Genomic DNA, 26383 nt, shown 5'->3' with positions numbered 1-26383 from the left:
TTCCTGATTACCCTACCTATCTTTGCATGATCAGCAAATAGCTGTATGTCGTTTGTCAAATCCTTCCCAATATCATTAATGTACAGATTGAATAACAGTGGACCAAGCACTGATTCTTGTGGTACACCACTTTTTACCTTAAATCTTGCAGACTGAGATCCCCCGTATATCACTTTTTGATATGTCAGTCAGCCATCCTCTTTTCCATTCTAATATTCTATAACCCAAACCCATTTTCTCCAATTTATGTAACAGTCTACCATACTGTATTCTGTCAAAAGCCTTAACAAAATCCAAAAGTATCATGGAGTATCCATTCCCCTTGTTTAGTTCAGTGGTAACAGTTATAGAATGTGAGCAAGTTGCTAAAACATGACCTTCCTTTAGTAAACCCATGTTGTTCATTGCAAAGTAGAGATTCACTGTCAACCCATTTCTGAATGCGAGCCGTAACCAATTTTTCCAAAATCTTCATCACCACTCCTGAGATACTAATTGGTCAATAGTTGGATACATTGGTCTTTGCACCACCCTTGTGCAATGGAATTACCATGTATTCTTTCCATTCCTGTGGAATCTTCCCTGTTCTGAGACTCATATTAAACAGTCTTGGGAATGGCCAGTTAAACTGAACACTCTTTTAGCACAGTCGCTGATATCTCATCAGTCCCTATTGCTAAATTCTTATTCAATTTGTGCAACAGCTCTAATACTTCATCCTCATACACCCTGCATTTCTTCATCTAGTGAAGAAGTAACAGTGAGTTCAATGTTGCATACACCAGGTTGATAGCTTTTAACAAAATGGGCACTCATTAACTGAAATAAATGACATAAATGACACTCCAAAGATTTACAAAAACAGTTTTTTTTTAAATAATCCAAACATGACTACACATCTAGAACATTTGTTGTTTCATTTTCTTATTACACACAACTTTGATCTTAGGTCTGATAAAACCTTTTTTATCTTAACAAGTATCAAAGCTATGTGTAAATGAACTGAAACCAATGTGCTAGATATCTTACCTTTTGTCAGCTTTGGATTATTTATAAAATTATATTTATATATTTTCAGAGCTTTTCTCATTTATATTTTCTAAAGTTAAAACTTCTTAAAAATGCCAATCATTTGGCATTTTTAACTACATCAATAATGCTTTCAGCTTACTGTTGTGTATTAATTAGCTGTCTTTTAAATATCCACTGTTTTATGTTTATGGTGAGACATTACAGACCAAGTTTAAAAACATGATTCTTTGTTAGCATTCTTGAAAATTTCAGGTACTGCCTATCTACATGCATATTCGTGTTTTGGTGACATCCTATCTTTTTCTCAGTGGGTATGGACATTTCACATACTTTTGGCATACTGGAGATTTTAGCCTCTACAGAGTTTGGCAAGTAAGATAATTTTGCTATGTTCTGTTTATTTTATTACACATTACGTACATTTTGGACAAGAATATATTTAAAATTATGAAAAATATTGTTTAAACTTTTATATATATATATATATATATATATATAATTTTTAAATTGGTATTGATATTTGAAATTGATACACATGCATGTTTGTGTGTGTATTTGTTACAAGTATATTTCAAATATAATGGCTTATCTTAGCATTGCATTATAAAACTGAAGCAGAATAATTTAGACCAAGTAATGGTCTTATTTGGGATTTTAAAAATTTCTATGTAAAAATTTGCTGATTACCAAACCTTAATTAAAAAATAATTTATCCCACCTTTCTGCAAGATATTGATATTGGAGGATTTGAATATTTATTTCCCCAAGCATAGTTTATCTTGCCACAGGAATAAAACTCCCACTTTTGTTAAATCTAGTTAACATACATTATAAACCTATCAGAAGAAAGTAAACATGAACTGGTATACCTCTGTCTATTTAAAAAAAAATAATAAAATAATTCATTTGGGAGAATTATATTTCTTGCTAAGTGGTCGGGCTTTTTTTGAGAATGTGTCAGAATGAAGCTAAAAGTGTTGACTGATTTTTCAACTTTAATCTTCAATTCTATTTAGAAATGCAGATCACTATATTTACATACTAATTACTACATAAGCCTGTTTATTTTTTATATTTCTACTAATACACACTATTTGGTGAAAGTAATAATTAATAATGTAAACTTAATCATATAGTACTGTTGTAATATTCAACAGTACTACATCCCTTGAGGAAGCATAAGGAAATAATGATGATGAACATGCATCATTTCATAAAACTATTTTAAAAAGAATGTCCTTTTACAATTTTCATTATCTCCTTTTGTGTGTGTGTGTGTGTGTGCGCGCGCACACACAAAAATATGTGAATGTGATATAGTTTAGTTGCTTAGGGAACTAGTTTGAATGAATTAGAAATAAAGTGGTTGAATACAAACCAGAGACTATTGTTATGCATTTTTTGGGGGGAAAAGTAGAAAAGTGAATCAATGTTATCTCTTCACATCTCATTCAGAAAATTTAAAAACAGAGAATATTAGAAAAAATCTTGACATTCTTGACCCCAAGAATATAGTCAGGAAAATAGTCTTAAGATTTTATGGTGATTTAAAAAGAATAGATAATAAATGATTAGCATCACATTTAAAGCCAAAACATGAGAAGGAAAAAAAAAAAAAAAGATGAGAAAGATCTCAGAGGAGCGAATTAACTGTTTGGATTGCTGCAATTAGAAGTGTTTTAAAACACAAATATAAAAGAAATATAGTCTTGCCTATCCATGGTGCTACTTAAAGGATCCAATAAATCTTCATATCAGAAAAATTATTCACCATTGTTTAACAGCTTACAAATTTTTCATTATGGATTTTATTTTTAAAGTTAATATTTCAATGTGATTCTTAATATCTGTAAAACCTTAGAACAGGGATTTACAAATATTTCAAGAATGTATCAACTCTTGTACTATCTGAAAAGGTTATATGACATCTTGGAGGTGTCACAAATAATAATAATTTCTTGTTCATAAAATTGCCTTATGTTATACTATGAAATTTCTTACTTTAAGCATATTCTTTCATGGAAACTTATTTTAATAGTACCAGTTACAAATAAAGAATTTAAAGCAAGTTTTTTTTTATTTCAAAATTTATGAAGAAACAAAAAAGTTTAAAAATACACTAAACATTTAGATATGCTGTTTCATATCTAAAAAATGGCTATTTATTTCTTTTTTTTTTTTTTTTTTAAATTGGAAAACTGGAAATTGATTTAGAAAGTCATGTTGTGTTTTACTGCTTGTGAAATTTTTTAAACCAAAAACCGAAGAAACTTTTTCCCTTCCCTTCTGGTGCTCTCTCATTTAGTAGGTGGAAATACATTCAGTTTACAAGTTTCAACCTTAATAGGAAGACTAGTAAATATTTCTGAAGCATTTTCAAATACCTCACAAAATCAGTGCAGAGCTTGTGATTGAGTAATTCTGATATCTGCTGTCTCTTCTTTTATGCTTAGGTGTGGAAGCAAAATAATGTAATAGTTTCTGCTTTTAAAGTTATTTGCATCTGGAGGTGCTTTTAATGAATCATAGTTTTAAAATCATGTGCTAAATTACAAACTTTGATGCAAACATTAGAGTTTGGTTAAAAAATGACTTTCAGGCATATTTCAGAGTCATTCAACAAATAAGTTGAGATATTCTTTAAACTGAAGGACAGATTATTTATTGTTCCACATATCTCTCCTACTCTTATTTATTTTCTCACTCCTCTCTCTATTTTTTCCTTTTTTGTTTTTGTACGGATGAAACAAACTGCTTATACAGAGTCAAATGACATTTGATAATGACTACTCTGGCTTTGATACTCATCACGGACACTCATCAAACATGTAAATTCATCTTGTTCTTTTTCTTCTTTTTTTTAAGGTATTTTATTAAGTTTTAGGTTTAGTACCCTTGTATATGGTCATCTCTCTCTCTCTGTACTTTTCAGAAAAATATCCGTCATTTTCCTGTATATTGGCGTTCCAGGGCTGTTCCTTTTAGGAGAGTTTTTGAAGTAAGTTGTTGAAGAATAGTTTTTTCCTTTCTTTCTTATAAATTGGTATCTTTCAGATTTTGTTTTTAAGAATAATTATTTTATTTTATTTTTATTTCACTTTGTTTTATAAGCATGCATTTTTTTTAGTTTAAGTTTGTGTTTTGTAAGTTGTAGATTGTTTGGATCTTTTGGCTGTGCAATTTTTTTTTTTTTTTTCTATGGAGGATATGCATATTAACCACTGAGAAAATTTTGTTCAATGGCTGAATCTTTGCACATATTCTTCAGAATTAAACTAAAGTGATTTCAACTTATTCTGAATTTCTTTCATTCCTTTATTTATTTTAAGCTATAGCACAACAGTGAATATTTGCTAATGCACCTAAGTAAACCGTGACCAATCAAATCTTTCAGGTTGATTTAAGAAGCATATGTATTTTCTTCGTAAATAATGGAATATCCAAAATTTTTAGATGCATAGCTAAGATTTTAAGCAATAATGTTTTCAGCGTGTGTGTATACATGTGTAGATAGATAGTTTTGACTTTCATACACTAAAAGAATAAGTATTAGGGAAATTTTGTATCTTATGATAGAGATGCTATATTTGGAACTTCTTGCCTGTGTGAGAAAATTTTTGTAAATTTTATTTTAAATTTTTTATAGATATCAGTGTTAGTTCACCAGATGTTTGTCTTTTATTTTATAATTTTTATTTTAAGTTCTGTTATCTCTTTACATGGGCAAATCTCTCACTTTTAATTTCCATTGAGGTAAAATCAGTTAAAGTTATAAGGGAGAACCTGGTTTTTTAAAGAGCTTCCAAATTGTTAAGATTGAGCTGTAACATTTCATCAATACCAAAAAAGCATGACCAAATGAAGAGCACAGTCCTATAAAATTTTATCCATAGGATGCAAAGAAATTAGTTCTATATTAGAACAAATAAAATTAGTTTAATCAGCAAATATGGTATGGCACAAAAAAAAAAAAAACAGTACTGAATTTTGACATCACCTTCTATATGCACTATGAGATATACCGTGCGAATGCATGCACATTAATAGAAGAGCATGTGTAGAGTCTACACTATTACATTTAGCTGTAGCAATGGGTTGATGATGTTGGAAGAAAAGACGTTTATTGTTGAGCATTATTTTCATTCATACAGAGTTGATAGAGCAAATGGTTCAAGCCTACGACATGTTTGTGAGCATTTTGTTCATTGTTTGAATGCATGCACATTAATAGAAGAGCACATGTAGAGTCTACACTATTACATTTAGCTGTAGCAATGGGTTGATGATGTTGGAAGAAAAGACGTTTATTGTTGAGCATTATTTTCATTCATACAAAGTTGATAGAGCAAACGGTTCAAGCCTACGACATGTTTGTGAGCAGTTTGTTCATTGTTTGAATGCTTGCACATTAATAGAAGAGCACGTAGAGTCTACACTATTACATTTAGCTGTAGCAATGGGTTGATGATGTTGGAAGAAAAGACGTTTATTGTTGAGCATTATTTTCATTCATACAGAGTTGATAGAGCAAACGGTTCAAGCCTACGACATGTTTGTGAGCAGTTTGTTCATCGTTTCCGTAAATGTGCCCCAAGCAATAGTGTCATCATTGCTTTAACCGAAATGTTCCAACGTATCAGGAGTGTTCTGCTGCAATGCAAAGGGCATTCGAGAAGACCACAAATGAGAATCATGGGTGTGTGCTTGAACAAGTGTTATATATAGTCTCTGAAATGCAGTCAATTCTAAACAGTGGTAAAACTTGGGATAATGAGGCAGTCACTACAGTATCCTTAAGGAGCTGGGTGCCTTTTCATACATCATTCAGGTGGGTCAGTGTTTTTAACAGCAACAGATTACACTGCATGGTGGGAATAATGTACATGCATGCTGGTCAATGTCTATGAAGATCTGTCCTTCCATAATGTCCGGTTCTCGGATGAAGCGCATTTCCATCTAAGCGGTGGTAAAACATGTAAACAGATGAATCTACAGCTTTCTTGGTTTTCAAGAGCCTGAATTTGTCCAAGTTGACAAGGGTTTTGATGACATGCCTGTGTGGGTGGGTTTTTTGTAAACTGCAAAAGAAAGGGTGTCATTGGGCAGACATGTGATTAGAGTATCCAAAAAAGGCAGACCGTTATTTGATTTTTCTATAGTGAACTTAATCTTGGGAAGCTGATTGTTTGAGTGAAGGTCAGTTGTGGTCAGCATATCTTAACCAAATAGAAAGTTTAAGATCGGCAGTATCAAGAGTATGTTTTTCAAAATGCTCCATATAGAAATTGGCCAGAGGGAAGGAGAGGGGAGAACCCATGGAAGTATCTTTTATCTCTTTATATAAGATACCCTTCCATGAGAAATAACCCGTATGTATGGCAAAATTATAGAGCTTAATAATGGCAGGGAGAAAGCATTTTTCACAGGAGGTGACATCAAAGCTCACTATGATATCATTATTGTTTAAAACTAAATTTTGGATTAAAGATTTGAAATGCGTGGAATTTTTTATTGTTGAATTAAAGATTTAGCTAACTGTTTGGCTAATTTAAAGTAGGAGAGTCAGTACTATTTGTCATGTTGTACCATCTGAAAACAAACCCCAACTCAACATCACCAGAGTTAAAGATCGGTACTATCAACGTAAGAAGCCTGAATGGCAAAGAAATGGAGCTAGCTTAGGAATTAGATAAGTACCAGATCGACATAATAGGGGTGACTGAAACAAAAAAGACCAAAACTGGTGAGATCTTTCTGAGCAATAAATACAAAATGTTATATTCAGGCAATAACAATCAAGGAAAAGAAGGAGTAGCCATAGTATTCAACACAAAATACGAGGCTAATCTTCTTGAATGGCAGTCAGTCTCAAGTAGAGTAATGTGGGCAAATATGAGAATGGGGAACTGGACAATGAGACTTATTTGTGCCTATGGTCCCACAGAAGGCTCTACTAAGGTAGAAGTGGAGGAATTTTTTGAGGCTTTAGAAAAAGCAACTAACACAATGAAAAAGGAAAAGTTGGTCCTTGTTGGGGATCTAAATAGTAGAGTAGGAAATGATTGTGAGACATACAAAAATATTTTGGGAAAATTTGGAGAAAAGAGCAAAGCTAATAATAATGGCAAATATCTGTTGGATTTCTGCTCAGGACATGGACTGGTTATTACTAACACCATGTTCCAACATAAAAATGTGCACAAATTCACATGGAGAGAAGAGGCTAGGAATAAGAAAAGTCTCATTGACTATGTTATTGTTGATAGTGATGTTTTCTCCCTGGTGCAGGACACCAGAGTGTACAGAGGATTTGAAATTGGAAGTGATCACTATTTAGTCTTGAGCAGGATAAAATTGAATTTCATATTGAAAAGAATAACATGTAAGAAAGTTTTAAAGCGAATAAAAGTTGAGCAGCTCTCAGATGTAAACTGTAGACTAAAATACAGAAATATTATTGAAAAGAAAATGAAAGAGTTTGAGAACAGGAATCAAACCTTGGAGATTCAGTGGCAAACTCTGAAGGAAACATTGATTGATTCTGCCAGAGAGGCATGTGGTGAGGTTGTGTGCAAAGATAAAAAAATCAGAACTCCCTGGTGGACACAGGAAGTTAAAGAGGCAGTGAAGGAAAAGAAGAAAGCATATCAAAAGTTCCTGGCAAATAAGTCAGCTTTTACTCTTACAGAATACAGAGACAAATGTAAGAAAGCTAAACAGTGTGTAAAACTAGCTAAACAAAAGTCATGGGAGGACTTTGGCAAGAATATAGAAAATAAATATCAAGAAGGTGGCAAAATATTCTGGAGGTTGTTGAAGAAGCTTAGGAATGGAGGAAAGAGTGCTGTAAAAGGAATTAGAGATGATAAAGGTGAAATGAAAACAGGAGAAAAAGATATCCTTGAAGTATGGAGTAATTACTTTGAAAAACTGCTAAATGAAACAAGCAGTGATGACAGCACAGTGATAAAAAACACTGACCAGGCATGCAGTCAGGAATACATATCCATACTTGAAGTAGAAAAAGCCATCAAAGGCTTGAAATGTGGAAAGGCAGCAGGAGTAGATGATATTCGACCAGAAATGCTGAAGTATGGTGGTATAAGAGTCTTACAGTGGCTGCACTGCATAGTTCAGAAAGCCTGGACAGAGGGACGAATTCCTGATGATTGGAGTAGAGCTCTCATAGTACCCATATATAAAAAGGGAAATAAAACTGAATGTGAGAATTACAGAGGTATTTCCCTACTGAGTGTTCCTGGCAAGATCTATGCAAGTATACTTGAGAAACGGTTGAGAAGAATTGTGGAAGAAAAGCTTGGTGAAGAACAAGCTGGATTCAGGCCAATTAGAGGCTGTCAGGATCAGATCTTCACTTTACGACAAATAGTCGAGAAAGCATGGGAATATAACAAAGATCTGTATTTAAGTTTTGTTGATTTGGAAAAGGCATATGACAAGGTGCCAAGAGAGAAGCTATTCAATACGCTGCAGTTATATGGTGTCAATGGGGCATTATATCAAGCAATACTTAGTCTGTATTTGAGTTGTGAGTCAGCAGTTAGAATTGAAGGAAGTACAGGAAGATGGTTTAATGTTAAATCTGGTGTGAGACAAGGATGTACATTATCCCCTCTGTTATTCATTATCTATATGGATAACATTATGAAGGAATATGGTATTAAACCTGATATCAAAATTGGAGATGTTAATGTCAGCTCTTTGCTTTATGCGGATGATGTTATACTTCTAAATAAATCCGCTACAAGTCTGCAAGATTCTCTGACTAAATTGAATAGCTGTTGTAATAGATATGGTATGAAGGTCAGCAATAAAAAGACAAAGACAATGAAAATAGGCAGAATCATTGAAAATGTCAACTGTGTTGTGAATGGAGAACCTGTGGAACAAGTAATACATTTTAGCTACTTAGGCACAATTTTTACTGAAGATGGTAAACTAAATATAGAAATAGACAACAGAATCAGCAAAGCTGGTATCGTGGGAAGTCAATTGAATAAATTCATATGGAATAAGAAAGAAATTAGTCGGAACACTAAATTAGCTGTATACAAGACTGTGTTCAAACCAATTTTAACTTATGGATCTGAGAGCTGGGTCAGAAGTAAAACACTTGACCAAAGACTAGAGACCGCAGATATGAGAGTCCTGAGAAAGATTAGAGGCGTGAACAGATGGCATCAATGGCAATATCATATTAAAAATGAGGATATTAGGAAAGAACTTGACATTATCAGCATCCAGGAATGCGTTAGCAGAGCTAATCTCAGATGGTATGGTCACTTAAATAGAATGGGAGAGGAAAGATTAGCAAAACAAGTGTTCTCTGCCAGGTTGGCAGGAAAACGACCCAGAGGAAGACCAAGATATAGGTGGATTGATACGGTACAAAGTGCCTTAGACGATAGAAATATAAGATCTGATAATGTTGGAGTCTTGACAAGTAACAGACTGATTTGGAGGAAAATTGTAGATAGGAAGTTAGTAATGATGTAATTTTTTCATGTAGTACTGTCATATCCTGTACACCCCTTGAGGGTACATGGCAGGAATTTGATGATGATGATGATGAGTCAGTACTATAGAACAGAGATGGTAATTGATTTTATGAATTTTTGGCGATTCATATATTGGGTTGGGGAAGGGATCTAAAAAAGGTTTGAGTTTTTTTAAGAACTTCAGGAGGTTAAGATGTGACATTTCTTAGACTTTTTGGGATTATAATCTAGTGGTTTATAAATGATCTTACTGAGAACCACTACAGGGATGGGATAATAGCGCTGGAGCATCACTGGAATAAATGTATTAGTCTTAAGGGAGATTATGAAAAATAAAAATAATTTTGAAATTATAAATTCGTTTTTTCATTGTTAGGCCGAGAACTTTTCAGACCACCCTCATATAAGAGTAAATGCTGTATGAGATAAAAATGTGTGCTAACTGAAGAGGATAAGATTACTGAAAGGTGGAGAGAGCTCTTTGATGAGAGTTTCAATGTAGAACACAATATAACTGGCAAAACAGAAAGTTCAATAATGGAGGAACTTCCTGTAAGTATTGATTTAAATATTACATTAGAACTAATATCTAAAAATGAAATAATGAATGTAATAAAAAAGATGAAAAGAGATTCCAATGGTAGCTTTGATATGAATCCCAGAAAGGGAAAAGGAAAGATCCAAACTAACTTGCAGAGAATGACAGAAAAGTTGGATAGATGGAGAGCAGTAGAATTAGTTGCAAAAAAGACAAGTGAATGAGAAGATGAATCTTAGCATTATATACCATGGGTCATGAAGAGAATAGGCAGGTAGGTAGGCACATTAGGTAAAGAAATAATTAGAGAAACATAAATCAATCGGGTCATTCTGTAAAAAAAAAAAAAAAAAAAAAAAAAAAAAAAAAAGTTAAAAATACAACAGCGACGGAAGCAAACAAATCTTATCTTTGCAATGTGCAGCCCTTGCTGCACATTGCAAAATACCAATCTACAGCTGCAATCACCTCTTGATTCAAAGAAAAACTCTGACCGGTGAGGAAGAGTTTTAGTTTTGGGAAGAGATAGAAGTCAGAGGGAGCCAAATTTGGGGAATAGGGTGAATGTTCTTCCAACAATTCATAGTGCAGATCCCTTGAATTTCCCATTGACAAAACACATTTGTGGGCAGGTGCATTGTCGTGATGAAAGATGAATTTTTCTTCTGCAAACCAGGTCTTTTCTCATGAATTTTTTCGTCTAGTCTGGTTAAAAGATCAGAATAATATTCTGGTTATTGTTTTACCCTTTTCAAAATAATTAATAAACAAAATGCCTTTAGCATCCCAAAACACTGATACCATGACCTTTGTATGAAAAATGTATAGCTGCATACATTTTTGGATAATGAAAATAACATTCATGTACAAGCTAAACATGAATGTTCAGCTACATAATGCGAATAACACTTATTCGCATTATGTAGCCGAACTGTATTATAATTATTATATGTAACCAAGGAGACTTATATTACTAAAAACACATATTGCACAAACATTTGAGCAAATAGATATTTCATAATATATATCTTTTTGCTTTGATTGTCAAAGATCATCAGTCTTGGGACTGGTAGCTCAGCAGCAATTTCCTCCATTCCACTCTCTCACTGGTTTTCTTCTTAATCTCCTTGATGATGACGATTACTGAATGAATTGCTGCTTTTTTTACCTTTAAAATAATCAACTATATGATATAGAACTCAGAAAAATTTCATGTCTCTCCAAAATTTGATAAGTGTTTATTTAACTGGGATGGAGCTCCTCTATTATCAAAATGTAGGTTACTAACTACATAAGGATACTGACTATGTAATTAGTGAAATATTGACTATAAAGGTTTTTTATGCATTTACTTATAATCCATAAAATCATAAACCCAGATCTTTTCAAGAAGCATGATGTTTGCTGCTCAGCATTACATTCAAGTAGCTGTCTTCATACTTATCCCTCTTAATACGAGCATATGTTTTCCTGTCTACATAAGTTAAATGTTTAACGAGTAACAAAATATTAAGTACAAAGTGAAAATAATTTTTATGAATGAATTAATATTATAGACTATTTCATGTTTTAACTTAGAGCATGTTTGAGAATGAAATAGACCAAGTCATTTATTTAGTTGTTGATATTTCTGGATTTCAAACCACCATTCCTAAAGCACAAAACACTTACACAGGACACAGTTCCATTTATGCAATTGCCAAAATAAGTGTTGTTTATTATCAACCTAACAGTCGATGCAAATCGATAAAGCAATGCTATGAAACCATTTTGTAAATATGCAATAGCAGTTTTATGTGATGACATTCTGAATTTATTGTTATGTTAATGTTATTATCATAACAAACTGATATTAAATGAATTTCTATATTAAGGTTGAGATTTAAAACATTCTAAATTGAAACTATAAGAAATTTGTATAATTAATAGTTAATAGTGTTATACATTTTTTTTAGGTACTTTTCAGATTTAATATTTTAGGAGTGGTATTGTGCCTTTCAATGAATCGCCCTTACCAATTCTACTACTTTGTACCTCTGGTATCTTTCTGGTTCCTGGTTATTTTTTTAACAATGGCTTCTATACCACAAGTGATCAGTAGTTCAGCTGAAGGTGAGTTATTATATTTGTCATCTTTTAAAATATTAAAACTTCATTAATTCATCTACTGAATACATGTACATATGTATTTAGAAGGTCAGACTATTCAGCCTTTGCTGTGTTGATAAACAGAAACATCTGAATAGTTTTTTTCCCCTTTTTTTTATGTTTTCCTTTTAGAACAGAATGTTTCCTGACCTCAATCTATAATCACTAAATTGGAATATAGATGATTGTATTCAAATTGATGTTGATCTGAATGTTTAATTCTTTTCTTCTGGCAGTTGCTTGTCATAGATTAATCACATATACGTATTTAAAGTGTTAGCAGATATTGGGATATAATAAAGGAAAAGAGTACATGCATAGGAAGGAATGCCATGTCAATTCTGGCAATGAAGACCATGTGAACATTCCTTTATATTGAACACCTCCTTGGTGCAGTTTAGAAGATAACATTTACCCTTCACTTGGAAAAACTTCATAAAGACTTTTCCACGGAAGGTGAGTTAGCTGACTTGGCAAAATTTTTCCCTCCTGCAAAACAGAAAAATTGGCTAGAAAAATGCACACAATTAATAGGCATAATATAGGGTGACCAGTGGCATGCCTCAGGGTTCTGTTCTTGGGCCCATGCTGTTTAACTTGTATGTAAATGATATATCACATGGACTGACTGAGGGTCTTCAGTTGTTTGCTAATGATGCAAAGTTGGGAAGAATTATAAGTAACACTGTTGATGTTAATTCCCTTCAGGAAGATTTGAATAGACTTGGACAAAAGAGTGGAGTTGTAGTTTTAATATCAGTAAGTGCAAGGTGTTGCATTATGGAGTGCAGAAATATAAGGCTGTGTACTATATTGATTGTACCGCACTGCAGGAAGTGGGTGAGATTAGAGATTTGGGAGTGATAGTTGACAGAAGACTGAACTTTAGAGGGCATATTGCTAGTGTTGCAAGTGCTGCTATGATAAGAAGTACTCTAACATGTAAGGATAAGGAAGTGGTTGTGTCACTGTATAAGGTGCTGGTCAGACCACACTTGGACTATTGTACTCAAATCTGATCACCTGGTTTTCAGTGTGATGTGGAGACAATGGAGAGGCTCCAGAGGCAAGTGACTAACACAGTATAAGGACTTTGCACTGCTGACTATGGAGAGAGGGTGAAAAAAATGTGGATTGCAGAGTTTAGTTGATAGGAGGAAAATAGGTGGTATGATAAAGATATTTAAGTTAGTGAGACGATTTTATCAGATTAATCCAGAGGAGATTATAAAAAGAGTAGAAAGGGAAAGAACCAGAGGTCATCTATGGAAGTTATTATTATTGTTATGCGACACCTCCAGGGAGTCCTAGGACTCACTGTGAGAGGGCACACTATTCTACCTCACCAAATACATCTCATCCTCTCCAACACCACCCAATTCTCCAATTATGACACTACTTCCATCAATGCCATCATCACCAACAACAGTATTTTTTGTCAGTAAATTGTGTATATGTTCTGAAGGCCAATTGTCTGTATGCAGGATGAAAAACCAGAGTTTCCAGGAGAAAAAACCCTACTACCACTGTATGGATTAGCTAACTCACCTTCAATTGAAAAAGCCCATATAAGGATTCAGGTAGCGAAGAAAGGTGCGAAGAGTAGATATTTTTACATGAAGAATTGTCAGTGAATGCAACGTATTACCAGAATGGCAAAGTGTGCTAAGGATTTTAAGATTCTATGTGATAAATATGCTGTCAGTTGAATGAACCTCAAATGACGAGTCTGCCGACTCCATGAAGGGTGTAATAATAATAATAATAATAATAATAATAACAAAACTCTTAATACTATTAGGTGCTTAAGCAAGACAGCCTCAGTAATAATAATAATAATAATATCATCATCATCATCATCATCAAATTTTTCCTAACATGTACTCTCAAGTGATGTACAGGATATGATAGTACTACATGAAAAATTTACATCATTACTAACTTCCTATCAACAATTTTCCTCCAAATCAGTCTGTTCTTGTCAAGACTCCAACATTATCAGATCTTATATTTCTATCATCAAAGGCACTTTGTACCATATCAATCCACCTATATCTTGGTGTTCCTCTGGGTCGTTTTCCTGCCAAACTGGCAGAGAACACTCGTTTTGCTAATCTTTCCTTGTCCATTCTGTTTAAGTGACCATACCACCAGAGATTAGCTCTGCTAACGCATTCCTGGAAGCTGACAATGTCAAGTTCTTTCCTAATATATCCTCGTTTTTAATATGATATTGCCATTGATGCCATCTGTTTACACCTCTAATCTTTCTCAGGACTCTCATATCTGCGGTCTCTAGTCTTTGGTCAAGTGTTTTACTTCTGACCCAGCTCTCAGATCCATAAGTTAAAACTGGTTTGAACACTGTCATGTATACAGCTAATTTAGTGTTCCCAATAATTTCTCTCTTATTCCATATGAATTTATTCAATTGACTTCCTACCATACCAGCTTTGTTGATTCTGTTGTCTATTTCCATATTTAATTTACCATCTTCTGTAAAAATGTGCCTAAGTAGCTGAAATGTTTTACTTGTTCCACAGGTTACCCGCTCACAACATAGTTGACATTTTCAACAATTCTACCTATTTTCATTGTCTTTGTCTTTTTAATGATGACCTTCATACCATATCTATTACAACAGGTATTCAATTTAGTCAGGGAATCTTGCAGACTTGTAGCAGATTCATTTAGAAGTATAACATCGTCCGCATAAAGCAAAGAGCTGACATTAACATCTCCAATTTTGATATCATGTTTAATACCACTTTCCTTCATAATGTGATCCATATAGATAATGAATAACAGAGGAGATAATGTACATCCTTGTCTCACACCAGATTTAACATTAAACCATCTTCCTGTACTTCCTTCAATTCTAACTGCTGACTTACAGCTCAAATAAAGACTAAGTATTGCTTGATATAATGCCACATTGACACCATATGAGTGTAGTGTTTTGAATAGATTCTCTCTTGGCACCTTGTCATATGCCTTTTCAGATCGACAAAACTCAGATCTTTGTTATATTCCCATGATTTCCCCACTATTTGTCGTAAAGTGAAGATCTGATCCTGACAACCTTTATTTAACCTGAATCCATCTTGTTTTTCACCAAACTTTTCTTCCAGAATTCTTCTCAACTGTTTCTCAAGTATACTTGCATATATCTTACCAGTAACACTCAATAGGGATATACCTCTGTAATTCTTACATTCAGTTTTATTTCCCTTTTTATATATGGGTACTATGAGAGCTCTACACTAATCATCGGGAATTCGTCCCTCTGTCCAGACATTCTGAACTATGCAGTGCAGCCACTGTAAGACTTTTATACCACCATACTTTAGCATTCCTGGTCGAATATCATCTACTCCTGCTGCCTTTCCACATTTCAAGCCTTTGATTGCTTTTCTACTTCAAGTATGGATATGTATTCCTGACTGCATGCATGGTCAGTGTTTTTTACCACTGTGCTATCATCACTGCTTATTTCTTTTAGCAATTTTTCAAAGTAATTACTCCATACTTCAAGGATATCTTTTTTCTCCTGTTTTCATGTCATCTTTATCATCTCTGACTCCCTCTTTCATCCATTTCTAAGCTTCTTCAACAACCTCCAGAATATCTTACCACTTTCTTGATATTTATTTTCTGTGTTCTTGCAAAAGTCCTCCCATGACTTTTGTTTAGCTAGTTTTACGCAGTGTTTCGCTTTTTGCCAGGAACTTTTGATATGCTTTCTTCTTTTCCTTCACTGCCTCTTTAACTTCTTGTGCCCACCATGGAGTTAATAATAGTATAGTGGCTTTATAACTTAGTTGCTTTGGCCATAATTCCAATCATTGAATAGTATCAATGTTACCCTTATTATAAATCCCAACTTTGGTTTGTTATCTTTCAGTGACATGATTGAAGTAAATTTTGCTTCTTAAATCAAATGTTTTTCATTACGGAGGTGGTTGAAGTATTAAATTGGTATTGGTGTTTTGAAATAAAAATAAGTGGTATACTTGTAATTTTTGGAGCCATCTATAGAAGAGAATTTTGTCTTAAATAGTTTAAATAGTAAGAATTTTTTTGTTTTTGTTATTAAGTTATAATTTTTATAATGCCGCCACTGTAGTGAAAACTTGCCTGTAAATTGATATGAGTAAGCTAAAAGAGTAATCTTAACTAAGCTCTAGCATTATCACCAAAAAATATGACAATTCTAGCTACTAGTGATTCTTACAGGCAAAATATATAACTCCTGCAACAACAACATTCACCTTTTTTTTTGTATTTACAAAGAATCAATAAAATACGTTCACTTTCGTAATCCATGAAAAAGCAACAGAACAAAAAATAATCCTTTCCTTCATAGTTACACAGTGATCTGCATTCATTATTAAAAAAAATTATGGAAATGACTACTGTGTTAGAGGTGGTTAAGGGTCAAAGCTGCATAACTGAGAGGAGACCTCCACATAGCCTTTAAAGGAATGCGGAGAACCGACCAGGGCTTCTGACCTAATGTCCAATCCTCACCTTCTCATGGTGCACCCTGTTGGGTATCTACTTTGATACTGAACGAACGAGGATGGGCTGGCAATATGTGATTTAGCCGACCAAATTGTATTCTTATTGGTTAAACCAAAATAAAAAATGATGGTACAACATGACAAAATTTCATGCCGGCTGGGGCGTCGCCCGGTTAAACAAGGCACCCATTGTTTTCGCCAGGGAACCAGGGCGAACAACGAAAAGTCAGCTACTGGAACAGATCTGAAACCACACCCCAACTCAACATCACCAGAGTTAAAGATTGGTACTATCAACATAAGAAGCCTGAATGGCAAAGAAATGGAGCCAGCTGAAGAATTAGATAAGTAATAGATCGACATAATAGGGATGACTGAAACAAAAAAGACAAAAAATGGTGAGATATTTCTGAGCAATAAATACAAAATGTTATATTCAGGCAATGACAATCAAGGAAAAGAAGGAGTAGCCATAGTATTCAACACAAAATACGAGGCTAATCTTCTTGAATGGCAGTCAGTCTCAAGTAGAGTAATGTGGGCAAATACGAGAATGGGGAACTGAACAATGAGACTTATTTGTGCCTTATTTGTCAGAAAAAAAACACTTGACCAAAGACTAGAGACCGCAGATATGAGAGTCCTGAGAAAGATTAGAGGCACGAACAGATGGCATCAATGGCAATATCATATTAAAAACAAGGATATTAGGAAAGAACTTGACATTGTCAGCATCCAGGAATGCATTAACAGAGCTAATCTATGGTGGTATGGTCACTTAAACAGAACGGGCAAGGAAAGATTAACAAAACAAGTGTTCTCTGCCAGGTTGGCAGGAAAACGACCCAGAGGAACACGAAGATATAGGTGGATTGATACAGTACAAAGTGCCTTTGACGATAGAAATATATGATCTGATAACGTTGCAGTCTTGACAAGTAACAGACTGATTTGGAGGAAAATTGTTGATAGGAAGCTAGTAATGATGTAAATTTTTCATGTAGTACTATCATATCCTGTACACCCCTTGAGGGTACATGTCAGGAATTTGATGATGATGATGACTATGCTTAAGGGTCAAAGCTGTATAACTGAGAGGAGACCTCCACATAGCCTTTAAAGGAATGCGGAGAACCGACCAGGGCTTCTGACCTAATGTCCAATCCTCACCTTCTCATGGTGCACCCTGTTGGGTATCTACTTTGATACTGAACGAACGAGGATGGGCTGGCAATTTGGGATTTAGCCGACCAAATTGTATTCTTATTGGTTAAACCAAAATAAAAAATGATGGTACAACATGACAAAATTTCATGCCGGCTGGGGCGTCGCCCGGTTAAACAAGGCCCCCGTTGTTTTCGCCAGGAAACCAGGGCGAACAGCGAAAAGTCAGCTACTGGAACAAATCTGAAAACAAACCCCAACTCAACATCACCAGAGTTAAAGATCGGTACTATCAACGTAAGAAGCCTGAATGGCAAAGAAATGGAGCTAGCTGAGGAATTAGATAAGTACCAGATCGACATAATAGGGGTGACTGAAACATAAAAGACCAAAACTGGTGAGATCTTTCTGAGCAATAAATACAAAATGTTATATTCAGGCAATAACAATCAAGGAAAAGAAGGAGTTGCCATAGTATTCAACACAAAATACGAGGCTAATCTTCTTGAATGGCAGTCAGTCTCAAGTAGAGTAATGTGGGCAAATATGAGAATGGGGAACTGGACAATGAGACTTATTTGTGCCTATGGTCCCACAGAAGGTTCTACTAAGGTAGAAGTGGAGGAATTTTTTGAGGCTTTAGAAAAAGCAACTGACACATTGAAAAAGGAAAAGTTGGTCCTTGTTGGGGATCTAAATGGTAGAGTAGGAAATGATTGTGAGACATACAAAAATATTTTGGGAAAATTTGGAGAAAAGAGCAAAGCTAATAATAATGGCAAATATCTGTTGGATTTCTGCTCAGGACATGGACTGGTTATTACTAACACCATGTTCCAACATAAAAATGTGCACAAATTCACATGGAGAGAAGAGGCTAGGAATAAGAAAAGTCTCATTGACTATGTTATTGTTGATAGTGATGTTTTCTCCCTGGTGCAGGACACCAGAGTGTACAGAGGATTTGAAATTGGAAGTGATCACTATTTAGTCTTGAGCAGGATAAAATTGAATTTCATATTGAAAAGAATAACATGTAAGAAAGTTTTAAAGCGAATAAAAGTTGAGCAGCTCTCAGATGTAAACTGTAGACTAAAATACAGAAATATTATTGAAAAGAAAATGAAAGAGTTTGAGAACAGGAATCAAACCTTGGAGATTCAGTGGCAAACTCTGAAGGAAACATTGATTGATTCTGCCAGAGAGGCATGTGGTGAGGTTGTGTGCAAAGATAAAAAAATCAGAACTCCCTGGTGGACACAGGAAGTTAAAGAGGCAGTGAAGGAAAAGAAGAAAGCATATCAAAAGTTCCTGGCAAATAAGTCAGCTTTTACTCTTACAGAATACAGAGACAAATGTAAGAAAGCTAAACAGTGTGTAAAACTAGCTAAACAAAAGTCATGGGAGGACTTTGGCAAGAATATAGAAAATAAATATCAAGAAGGTGGCAAAATATTCTGGAGGTTGTTGAAGAAGCTCAGAAATGGAGGAAAGAGTGCTGTAAAAGGAATTAGAGATGATAAAGGTGAAATGAAAACAGGAGAAAAAGATATCCTTGAAGTATGGAGTAATTACTTTGAAAAACTGCTAAATGAAACAAGCAGTGATGACAGCGCAGTGATAAAAAACACTGACCCGGCATGCAGTCAGGAATACATATCCATACTTGAAGTAGAAAAAGCCATCAAAGGCTTGAAATGTGGAAAGGCAGCAGGAGTAGATGATATTCGACCAGAAATGCTGAAGTATGGTGGTATAAGAGTCTTACAGTGGCTGCACTGCATAGTTCAGAAAGCCTGGACAGAGGGACGAATTCCCGATGATTGGAGTAGAGCTCTCATAGTACCCATATATAAAAAGGGAAATAAAACTGAATGTGAGAATTACAGAGGTATTTCCCTAATGAGTGTTCCTGGCAAGATCTATGCAAGTATACTTGAGAAACGGTTGAGAAGAATTGTGGAAGAAAAGCTTGGTGAAGAACAAGCTGGATTCAGGCCAAATAGAGGCTGTCAGGATCAGATCTTCACTTTACGACAAATAGTCGAGAAAGCATGGGAATATAACAAAGATCTGTATTTAAGTTTTGTCGATTTGGAAAAGGCATATGACAAGGTGCCAAGAGAGAAGCTATTCAATACGCTGCAGTTATATGGTGTCAATGGGGCATTATATCAAGCAATACTTAGTCTTTATTTGAGTTGTGAGTCAGCAGTTAGAATTGAAGGAAGTACAGGAAGATGGTTTAATGTTAAATCTGGTGTGAGACAAGGATGTACATTATCCCCTCTGTTATTCATTATCTATATGGATCACATTATGAAGGAAAGTGATATTAAACATGATATCAAAATTGGAGATGTTAATGTCAGCTCTTTGCTTTATGCGGATGATGTTATACTTCTAAATAAATCCGCTACAAGTCTGCAAGATTCTCTTACTAAATTGAATAGCTGTTGTAGTAGATATGGTATGAAGGTCAGCAATAAAAAGACAAAGACAATGAAAATAGGCAGAATCATTGAAAATGTCAACTGTGTTGTGAATGGAGAACCTGTGGAACAAGTAAAACATTTCAGCTACTTAGGCACAATTTTTACTGAAGATGGTAAACTAAATATAGAAATAGACAACAGAATCAGCAAAGCTGGTATCGTGGGAAGTCAATTGAATAAATTCATATGGAATAAGAAAGAAATTAGTCGGAACACTAAATTAGCTGTATACAAGACTGTGTTCAAACCAATTTTAACTTATGGATCTGAGAGCTGGGTCAGAAGTAAAACACTTGACCAAAGACTAGAGACCGCAGATATGAGAGTCCTGAGAAAGATTAGAGGCGTGAACAGATGGCATCAATGGCAATATCATATTAAAAATGAGGATATTAGGAAAGAACTTGACATTGTCAGCATCCAGGAATGCGTTAGCAGAGCTAATCTCAGATGGTATGGTCACTTAAATAGAATGGGAGAGGAAAGATTAGCAAAACAAGTGTTCTCTGCCAGGTTGGCAGGAAAACGACCCAGAGGAAGACCAAGATATAGGTGGATTGATACGGTACAAAGTGCCTTAGACGATAGAAATATAAGATCTGATAATGTTGGAGTCTTGACAAGTAACAGACTGATTTGGAGGAAAATTGTAGATAGGAAGTTAGTAATGATGTAATTTTTTCATGTAGTACTGTCATATTCTGTACACCCCTTGAGGGTACATGGCAGGAATTTGATGATGTTGATGATGATGATGACTACTGTGTTATAGTAAAACTTCAGTTTAATATAAACCACAGAGTTGGTTAATGAGCTGTATTTTAAATATAACTTAACAAAAATTAACACTTATATGAGGGAATTTATTTCTAAGTTCACCTGTATTTTAAACTAGTTTCTAGTTCATTAACAAGATAAACAAAGCAGGGAGCTAAACTAGTTAAACTAACAGGTTTATGCAGCAAACATATAACAAATCAACTTGCATAACATCATCACCATATATGCATGCAATATATTAGCACCATGAAACACCATTAGTTCTGAATGCTTCATATAGATTTAAAAAAAAAAAAAAAAAAAAAAAAAAAAAAGCCTCAGCAGCAGATGTGTGGTCACACTTATCAAAATTGATATTGCAAGACAACCAAAATACTTTTATTTTGGTTGTCTTTAACCAAAATTTACTTTTAAGTGAGACAACCTCAGTTTTTCTTTAAAAAAAAAGTTTCTGTAAGAAAGCTTCTCTTATGGAAAACTGTGGTTTTTTATTTCAGTATTCTCTTTTTAAATTTGTGTTGATTCTGTGTGGGTGTGCGCACGTGCCGAGATGACATGGTCAACTGGATCTTAGTATTCAGATTTCAAATAATGGATATAATCCTGATGCTGTTGTCAGCTACTCTTATCCCTGATCTTATCTTAAGTTAATATCAGTGATTTATAAAGTATTAAGAGTTGAGCAGAAGAAAAGTATTATTTAGAATGAAAAAGAATACCAAGCTTTTTTGAGCCTGAAGAGACTATGGATGAATGTCTTTATACCAGGGTCAGCTAAATATGAAAGTCAATCCAAGAATAGAGGGGGAGAGAGAGAGAGAGAGTAGACAGGACTGCATTTTGATAACATTAAAATTCAGTAGATTATCTTCATCCTGTTTGGGAATGGCAAGGAGATTGTTGATTAAGGCATTGGTTACGGATGGAATCATTTGGGCGCTACCAAGTTTTGTGAGTGAAGAAGTGGAATGCAGTTCTATTATCATACACACCATTTTTCAGAGCCAAACTCTGAATAGGATTGGATTTTATTCAGAGAGGATTTACAAGAGGAAGAGTGCAGGTACAAGCACACAGTCCTGGGATATTGTTGATAGATTTGATAGAAAAGTTTGATGAGAGGAAATGATTCACAATTATGTCCAGTGAATGACCAAAGAGAAGCTAAGAGACGATCCACTCACAAAGGGTAGGAGGACTATAAGATGAAAAAAAGCCATGATGCTGGACCTAATCAAATGCCTTTTCCATTATTTTTAAGGGTGTTGAAGTGTGATCAGTGGTTTGATGGTTGACTTATTTCTGTTCCCCCCCCCCCCCCATTTATTTTTTTGAACAGGTTGAATAAAAACTGACATCCATGCTATTGGAAAAATAAGTGTGACTTTTGTAATGATGATACGGGATAGGTGTTAATACTGGAGCACAAGCCTTTTGTTCAACAAAAGTGATGCAAAGAGGTCTGTTGTATCTTTAGGAGATGTCTATTGTACCATCAGGATGAAAGAGAAAGGTGAAAGCATGGAATGAAAAGTTGTACTCAACAGCATTGGTGAGAACTTGAAAATTCAACTGCCATTTAAGCAGAAGGCAAACTTAATGCATTTGGCCCTTACAAAGTCTGCTTTGGATTATTTTTTATTTATTTAACCATTATAGGCTGTAGTCTAAACTTAAACTATAGTTGGAGTTTTTAACTTGAGCTATTGAATCTATGCTTAATGTTTGTTTCAATATAGAATTTGGTTTGATAAGAGTTGGTAATTTTGAGTGGAGTGGGAGAAATAAAGATGCTCATTCAAGCAAGAATAATTTCACTTCTTTGATCAGAGCAAGAGCTTGAATCAGAATGGCAGTAGCAGACCATGGAAAAGTAGCATGGAAATCCTGAAGGTTGGCACTAGTGCCAACTGTGATACTTCAGGATATTGGCTGGGAAAAGGACCATCTGTAGAAAAAGAAACATTGACAACGTTATGGTCATAGTTGTTAAAAGGAGAGCTAACATTATTAGCGTATTCAGATGAAGAGCTGAATAAAAGGTTCAGGGTGTTGGGTGAATGGTGAGGATTATTCAGAATTCCAGTAGGTCAAGGAAAGATGTGGTTGATCATTACTGACAGCAAACTGGCCTGGTTAGCTTGAGTGGTTAGTGTATCTGTTCTCCAACCAGTAGGGTTTCAGATCTCAGTCCCTTCATAGGCTTGGATGTTCATGATTGCCTTTATGTGGGAGATGAACTTCAGTGCAAGAATCACTGCTGTGCACTTATTGGAGGACTGAAGTGAGTTGAAAAAAGTTCCATGTTTAGTTTCTGGGGATGGGTTCCAGACCTAAAAAATTTGGCTTTTCTTCTGACTTGGTTTGTAAATTTAGAGAAGATAGAGAGTGTGAATTATGCATTACTACATTGAAATCACTAAAGAAGATTAACTCATTGTTTGGATAATTAGACTGTATGTGATTAGCTTTCAGAGATAGTCAAAAAGTTATTAACTAGGAGACTAACTAGGTAAAGTCAGCAAATGAAGGCAAAAAAAGTGAGGCAAGGAAATCTTGAGCGAAAGCAGATCATATAAAGGAGGTAAATTCCATTTTTGATATCATTTGGCATAGAATATCATCCCTGTAATAGCACTTGTTCTGCTCTTCTTATGAAGGTAATTGTTTGTGAAGTAATGTGGAAAGTTGATGAGCTGTAGTTGTAACGGATGCCTTGAAAGTTCAACATTGGGTTTGGATGTCTGTAAGTGGGAGATGGTGCCCATCATTGATGTTATTATTGAAATTGCAGATGTTGGTAAAGGTAAGTGTTTTTATGTGGAGTTTTGTTTTATTGGCTTGTTTTGGGTATTTTTTTTTAACTAGAACAACGCTAATTTTGGTTTATCTTTCGTGCTAGTGAATATTGTGGAAAACTTATCTAACAGGGTCATGCAGCAGAAGACTTGTGAATATGACTTCCATGCTTGTTATGTCCATTCTCAATCATGGCTTCGAGTGTCCCTTTGAAGCTTCTATACTCAGACTCCACTCTTTTCCTGGCACAACCTAATAAAGCAAGTAGCAGGATTATTCCTGCTGATTAGTTGATGACAAATCAGAAATATAATTAAATCCAGTGGAAATTCTCTTCTCAATTAATTCTGTAATATAGAATTAAAGATGGTCAATTATTTGTAATACAACAGTACAGTTCAACACAAGATAAAGCATTTTCTGTGTGCACTTTAGGAAGCACAGTCCTCAAAAAAAAAAAAAAGTATTTATTTGTGGATTTATGAAATATATCCAGAACTTTTTCATTTCAGATTCTCATCTGAAAAAGTTCCATCTGAAAGATGCAATTAATAGACATAATGCAATAGCCTTGTAGGTCTCAATTCCTTTTGTTGTGATTCCAAATAACTCCTATGATTACATAGGCCTATATTCTTTCTACCTTTATGATAATTGCTCTATATTTTTCCAGGAAACTCACCTTTAATACTTCTCTTTTCTCTTCGGATCTTACACTAAGCCAGATTCGTTAACTTAACAAGCTTATAGAAAGTTGACTTTTTATGGAACATCTCTTATATGGTCTTCATAAGATCTATGAGCCAGGTATTCCTTTAAGGCCAGTGTTGATTGCAATGGCTGTCTCACTTATGAACTCTAAGAAACTTTCCATCTTACACTCTACATTCGTAGGAAAGTTTGGCTCTCATATGTAATGAGAATACTATTAATTTTAAAAATGTGATTAGTGGGCTTCACTTAGGTCTGCCTTGCATAATGATCAGTTTTTAGATATCATTTTTAAATATGAAAATATGAGTTGACTCAAAATTTTTCTGTCAGTCATGCAGTTCTTTGATTTTGTCATGTGTTCTGGATATTTTACTGTCTGAGATAAGTAAAACCAACAAAGGGAACTGCTATGGCTCTTGCACTGTAATTTTATGGATGAATATGAGCAACATTTCCATGATATTTTTCCTATACCTACCATCTGATATTGATGTGTTGTTGGTATCATCATAGTTTTGGGATTGATGTGTTGGGTGTTTGTCCTTGTCAAAAAAAAAAAAAGGAAGAAAAGGGGTGATATTAAAACCCTGATTCATCATGTGTACACTCTTATTACATCAAGAATTACGAAACATTCTACCTAATGGTTTCAACAAATCCTAAAGTGATCAGTTGTTACATGATTTAGTTTCTTCTCATGAAGAAATTAATCATATTTCTATCAAATAAGTATCTGAATATGTCTAAAATTCTAGGATCTTTTAATATGTATATCTCATCCTATCCACAGAATTTCTTCTTTTCTTTCACCAACTGAACTTTCTTAGTATCTAGCAGATTCTGTGCTTTTATGGTCTATCATATTTTGGTCAGTCTGGAATATCTGCCTCTGTTTGTTATAGACAACATAAAAATTATACTCATTTCTAAGGCTTATAAAGAAAAGTATGAAACATTATTAAATGGATGTTATCTTAACAATTCCAATGGTTTGTATTTATCTCCCTTGTTGGAAATAGTACTTTCATCTCTGCTCAATTTTACTTCTTTTTTCTTTTTTTTCCACATGCTTTTGTATGAGATTGTTCCATTCATTTCATATTGAGGATGTCTCTGACACATGGTCAAAAATTTATGCAATGATGATAATTATTATTGCCCCCTCGATGGAGTCAGCAGACTTATTATGGGAGGTTCATTCAACTGACAACATATTTATCATATGGAGTCTTAAATTCCTTAACACTCCTTGCATTAACAACATATTCTGGTAATACATTCCATTCACTGATAGTTCTAAATGTAAAAAATTTACTCCTCACCTCTATTCACCACACTCTTACATAACTTCCAGAGGTCATCCCTGGAAGTTATGTAAGAGTTTTTCCCCTCTTGCCTTCTACTCTTTTCATAATCTCGTTTGGATTAATCCAGTAAAATCCTCTCACTAATTTAAATATCTCTATCATATCACCTCTTTTCCTCCTATCCACCTATCTCTGCAATCCATATTTTTCAACCATTTTCCATAGCCAGCAGTCCACAGTCCTGATATTGTCTTAGTTACTTGCCTGTGGACTCCTCCAGTCTGGTCACACTGAAAACCAGGTGACCAGATTTGAGCACAGTAATCAAAGTGTTGTTTGACCAGTGCTTTAATTATTGGCACAA

The 26383-nt window shown here is 34.5% G+C and overlaps 1 protein-coding gene across 2 annotated transcripts in view; it reads left to right on the top strand.

Moving 5' to 3' along the window:
* Nucleotides 1-26383, top strand: part of LOC150109573 (N-acetylneuraminate (7)9-O-acetyltransferase) — a 181487-nt gene that overhangs the window by 98073 nt on the left and 57031 nt on the right. The window contains exons 11-13 of one of the 2 annotated variants that reach the window (XM_090409082.1): nt 1285-1404; nt 3965-4030; nt 12045-12201. In XM_090409082.1, coding sequence (XP_090265208.1) covers nt 1285-1404; nt 3965-4030; nt 12045-12201 — 343 coding nt within the window. The remainder of the gene's footprint in view (nt 1-1284; nt 1405-3964; nt 4031-12044; nt 12202-26383) is intronic. The other variant, XM_090409091.1, reaches the window with a different exon arrangement.

The sequence above is a fragment of the Typopeltis vanoorti genome, chromosome 2 (genome assembly GCF_054136105.1).
Source record: "Typopeltis vanoorti isolate ZY-2024b chromosome 2, IOZ_Tvanoo_1.0, whole genome shotgun sequence".
NCBI lineage: Eukaryota > Metazoa > Arthropoda > Arachnida > Uropygi > Thelyphonidae > Typopeltis > Typopeltis vanoorti.
The sequence above is the reverse complement of the archived record's forward strand: the minus strand, read 5'-3'. Positions and strand labels throughout refer to the sequence as shown.